The sequence below is a fragment of the Martes martes genome (genome assembly GCF_963455335.1).
Source record: "Martes martes genome assembly, chromosome: 17".
In the NCBI taxonomy this organism is placed as follows: Eukaryota; Metazoa; Chordata; class Mammalia; order Carnivora; family Mustelidae; genus Martes; species Martes martes.
Window position 1 is genome coordinate 27,620,034 of NC_137905.1, and position 5,547 is coordinate 27,625,580.

The 5,547-nt window shown below is 50.7% G+C and overlaps 1 protein-coding gene across 1 annotated transcript; it reads right to left on the reverse strand.

The window, feature by feature from the left end:
* Positions 1 to 2,957: 2,957 nt before the first annotated feature.
* Positions 2,958 to 5,103, reverse strand: MT4 (metallothionein 4; the record flags this gene model as incomplete). Its single annotated transcript, XM_080829497.1, has 3 exons — positions 2,958 to 3,226; positions 3,795 to 3,860; positions 5,073 to 5,103. 3 exons carry the CDS (start codon positions 5,101 to 5,103, stop codon positions 3,135 to 3,137), a joined length of 189 nt encoding a protein of 62 aa, XP_080685623.1. The 3' UTR covers positions 2,958 to 3,134.
* Between the last annotated feature and the right edge of the window lie 444 nt (positions 5,104 to 5,547).

Below are 5,547 nucleotides of genomic sequence, written 5' to 3' on the forward strand. Positions count from 1 at the left end.
TGCCTGCCCGCTCCCCACCTGGGCGTGCTAAAACCAAGCCTGCCAGTCAGCAAACCTCACTGACACCCACACATCTGGCCTGCAGCTCAGAGAAGCAGAAATCGTTCGAGAAAGAGGAAACTGAACAACAAACATTTAAAAAAACTTTTCACGCATTGGAGAGATTCAGGAAAGGATTTAAAGAAATAAATAAGGTATTATGATAAATGTTTACAGAAGAAGCTCTTAACCTATGAAAATATGATTGACCAAAGTTTAAAAGATCAATAAGAGGTTGCAAAAATCCTGAGAAATTTCTCGAAAGCGCCCAGTGAAAAATAAAGGGCACGTCATATTGGTATTTGTAGCAGCAGTGGCAAACATTGGAAGACAATGGAGCAATGCCTTCAAAAGGCCTAAGAAAAATTATATTGAACTTAAAAGATTTGATATCCAGCCAGACTATCAAACAGGCATGAGAGAAAAATAAAAGTGTTTTCTGATATTTAGGGAATCCCAAACTCCTCTTAATTCATTCTTTTGGTTAAAAAAAAAAAATTGATTGAGGTTTTACTCCAGCAAAATAGAAAGGAAACCAAAATAGAGGTTGACCGGGGACCCAAGAAGCAATGGGTCTAGCCTAGGAGAATAATGAAAAGAGATCCCGGGATGACAGTTGTACAAAAGATCAGGAAAGCAGCCAATACATATTAGATCGCTCCACAAATAGCAAGGAGGGGAAGGCAATTCGAAATGCAAGAAAACAAAAGCCTGATGGTCTCTGATGGCCAACTTGACATTGGCTGGTGAAGTTGACAGCTGCTCCCAGCCTCGGAGGGGCCTGGCTTTTGGGCCCTTGACAGCATGAATGAACACTACCCCAGAGCTTGAGTTATCCACACTGTGCTGGGGGTGGTGGTGTGGGGCAGAGTGGACCCAGTCTCCCCCTCCTCAACGCCAGCCTCCAGGGACGGCAGCCTTCGCCTCACTCCTTCTACAAAGTTGTTTCTGCATCTCCACTTGCTCTCAGTTGCGCGCCTTTGGAGTCTGTAAATCCGGATTCAAATCTCAATTCCATAAACTGGCTGTGCAGCCTTGGGCAAGTCACTTAACCTCTGTGAGCCTTGGTTTCCTCCTCTGGGGAAAATGGAATTGATAACAGTATTGATCTCGTGAGGTTGTGTTGTGATGATTAAAATGAAAATAATGCCGGGGAGATGTTGGGCCCAGTGCCTGGCAGGTGGTAGGTGGTTAATATTTTCATCTATTATTAGACCACTTTACTCTTTTAAATAACGGATAGCGTGCATGGACCATAGATTCCTAACCCAGATCTCCTGGGGGATCCAGAGATGGCTCAGTGGGTTCAGGGGTTCCCTAAGACCACATGTAAAATTGAGTAAGGGTAGTTAATATGTGCATTTTTAGGGAGAGGAAGGCTCATTGCTGTGCTTCTTATAGATGCTTATGGCCTGTGCTCTGCATGGTCCCTGGCAGGGCTAGGTAGGCTTAGCGGCGGCTCTGCCATGGGAGAGATGCATGAAGTTTCCTCTTTGTTTCCCATGGTGTTTCATCCACTAATTCTTGTTTTGTCACCCTATTTCTTTGTGGTTCATTCTTATTTTTTCCTCTATTTACTCTTCTCTCTTAAGTGGAAAAAAGGACTTGGTAGAGAGTTAACTCTATAAGGGAAAACACCAAGTTTCCCCAGGTATATAATTCACTGCTGCACGTGCGTGCGTGCGTGCGTGTGTGCCTGTGCGTGTGTGTGTGTGTGTGTGTGTGTGTGTGGCAGCATGTCATATGTGATTGTACAGGCAGGGAATACTCCTGGAGTATTACACAAGTAAGTGCTTATTGTCATTGTCTTCAGAAGGAGGGACTGGGGCACAAAGGTGGGGAGGAGACTTATACCCTTTGGATCTTTTGTGTTTTGTACATTGTGCATGTAGACCTATTTAAAAATAAATGATTTAAAAAAAAAAATCCAGGATTCCTCCATACAACCCAGCCCGTTGCAGGGCTACCCTGGGGAGTAAATGAGAGCATGTGTGTGGAAGGCTCAGCACAGTGGCTGGTGCTCTGTAAGGGCTGTGTTAGGCCGCACCGACAGTCATCAAGCTTGGCTGGACTTGTACCAGAGCAGGTGGAAGCTGATGTGTGGGGCGGGGGAGGGGCGGGAGGGGCACAGCAGAGACCTCAGACTCTCTTTACATTGACTTCTGGGAATCGCAAGAACCTCGGTGAACAGCATCACTTTCTCTCGGCCCCTGTCTGTTCCATCAACCCCATCCAAAGTGGGCCCAAATAACCAGACTAGGGAGCGAATGCCCTTGATGTCTTGACCTTGGGGATTTTCTTTAGAGCCACTCAGATATCCTGCACTAGGAGTTCATGGCTGATTCGGCGTAAAAGTCCCTTAAATAGCACTCTTAACACAACAAGGCATTCTGGGCCAACATTATGCCAGGAGAGCCTGGCTAAGATTCAGTTAGTCCCAAAGCAGACCCTGTACAAGGAGTTTCGTTGGGTGGGGAGTCCCAGGAAACACTGGTAGGAAAATGGACACAAGTGAGGTAGGGAGGGAAGGGAGTCAGTATGGGGTATGTTAATGAGTGGGGTATGGCTGTGGGCTACTGGAGTCCTACACCGCTGGGGACTTCTTGGGGCATGGTGTGGAACCTGTCTCAGATTTGTCCCACCGTAAGGGTAGAGATGCTGGGGGGTATGTATCCGCCAACTCTTGTTTGTCATCAGCTAAGGGCTGTTCCCAGGTGCACTGACTCCCCAGTACTCCTGGGCTGCTCTGTGCACGCACCAAGCAAGATCACACAGCAGGAGGAAGCCCCCTCAGGCAGAGCTGCGGGATCCTGGGGTTAGCAGGCGCCTGCCGAAGGGGTGCAGGCTGGCGCTTACCGTATGCAATGGTGTCAGCCCTTCTTGGTCCTGCTGGATTAGGGGAAAACAGTGCTCTGAGCCACCAGACAACCATGAGTGAGACCTTTATTTTTCTAGCACTTTACATGAAGCTCACCAACACCGCATCTGAGCAAATATATAAAAAGCATAACCTATAGTACAATAATTCCAACTTCTCGACTAAGGCGCTGTACAGATGCCTCCCGGGCCTCGGCCCCCAGCACAACAGATGCGTTTCAGGGGCAGCAGCTGCACTTATCCGAGCCCCCTTTGCAGATGCAGCCCCGGGCACACTTGGCACAGCCCGGGGGGCAGCAAGGACAGCAGCCTGGAAGGGTCAGGAGATGGGACAGATCAGTTTGGGGTCAACGCTCCCCTTTTTCTACGTCCTCTCCCACCACTTAAGAGAAAGTAGGAAGGGCAGAGCAGGCCACAGGCTTCAATCCACATTAGCAGAAAATCCCAGGGCAGCAAGCTGCGGGATGTCAGAGCCCGGAGGGATCCCCGGGGTCATCAGGAGTTTACCAGCGGCCCAGAGAGGGGAAGGGGCTTGCTCAAGATCATTGCTCAGTGACAGATCTAAAAATAAAACCCAGAGCTCATGACTCCAGGCCAGTGCTCCATCCCTCTCAGCACTGGGCACAGCAGCATCTCCCCGAAGCCCTCTTCCTAGGCGAACACCCGCAACTCTGCCGATGCCCTCACCCCCAGGTGAGGCTGTCCTCCCCTTAGGAGCTTAGCCCCAGGCCTCAGCTCAGCTGTCATTTCAGATCCCTCCCAAATGGGTCTAAGGCCTCCAGAACCCGCTTAATCCCACCATGGCTACAGGGTCGGGAAGGGAGGGAACAGACTTTCCTAGCTTCCGGCCAGCGGTGCCCTGGGCCAGCATAACTCACTTTTTCGGCATGTTTTACAGTTGCAAGTTGTACATTTGCAATTGTCTCCACAGATGCAGATTCCTCCTAGAAGAGAGAACAGAGCCCTAAGTGCGAGGACTGAGGTCAAACGGGGACGCAAGGTGTGCAGCAGACTGTCATGGTGCCAGGGTTTCTGGCCTGTCTTTGGGGAGTGGCTGGACAAGAGGATGGAGATGTCCCCTGAACATCACCCCCGGGGCATGGGCCCTTGGATGGTTCCCAGCCATAGTCCCCGGATGGAAACTGGGGTGGCTACATTGGGCCCCTCAGCCAGGATACTTGCTAAGATGCAGATTCATGGGATTGACCCTTGATACTCTGATTCATAAGTCTGGGTGGAGAAAGGGAATCATATTTTAAAAAGCAAGCCAGATGATTCTGAGGTACGATCAGGTTTGAGAACCACTAAACCAGGCCAAGTCACCAAGCACGAGGTCCCCCAGGGACTGTGGAAGCCTTGTATACCCTCTTCACCTTTTCAAGGCATCAGGCAAGACGGAAACCCTGAATGGGCAGGAGAAAGACCAGGGACAAAAATAACCTTAAAGCGAGAGCTGCAACTATTTTTCATATAAAAACCATCTGCACTTAAAAAAAAAAATCATTCCACCTATCATTTGGAAGGTCAAATTTTGAGCGTCAAATGCTGGAAGTTTCTGTCTCTTTGGCAAGTTTGAGGCACAGACATGTCCTGCTAAGGACTGGAGAGGCTTAATGAGAATTCTTGATATCATTTCCAAAGCCCAAGATGCCTCCAAACTTTGACCTTTCTCCTCCCGTGCTATGTGCTTCCATGGAATTAAGGGGATTCAGAGACTCGGGAGTCCACATACACTTCTAATGACTCCCCTGACCTCTGCAAGTGCCTTGTGATTTTAGCACTTTCTTAGCAGCCCTGGGAGGTGGGCAGCTGGGGAGGAGTGACCCTAAGTTTTCAGATGAGGATACGGGGGCTCAGGAATAGGAAATGTCAGGAGTGAATGGCAGCAGGGGACCCAAACCAGGTTGCCAGGCCCTTGACTCTGGTGGCTGCTCCTAGGGGCCTGACACTAAGCGCCCCCTGAGCCAAGGTCTCAATTATAGCAAATCAGCCTTGTAGGCAACAGAGTGGGCGCTGCCCCAGAGGTGGCTGGTCCGAGACAAACCCTATTGGCAGCTCCTAATTGGAGGAAGAGAAATATTCATCAGAGTCCTGTGGGCTCCATATCGGAAGCTGGTGCAAGGTTCCAGGACCCCAGACTGGGCATCCTTACTCACCAGACATGCAGGTGCATTCCCCGGGGTCCATGGTCCAGGCGTCCAAGAGGCTTCAGTGCTGTGACAGCTGGGGAAGAGAAGCTGAGTGAGCAGCTGCCAGAGGCTCCCTTTTTATAGCTGTGTAGGTGTGCACTTGGGCGCACCCCACCTGTCCCTGGGGCCAGACGCCCTGCACACGGCCCAGCCAGACGCCGCAGGCTGGGGACTGGAGAGAGCGGGCAGAAGGAGGGCAGAGGAGAGGACGAGCAGTACAGTCATACAGATGCTTCTGACAAAGGGTGCAGGTGGCTGCACCCGCCATCTACCCACGTGCCCAGGTGTCAAGGAGCCAGGTTCAGGCTCCAGTGGCACTCGCGGTGCTCGGATTGGCAGCTACACCTGTTTGGTCTCCAAGTCGTCTGCAATCTGCCATTTCTGCTCCCTCCTTCCTTCACAGGGCCTGGCTCACAGGGCCTCATTCTGTCTCCCCTCGTCA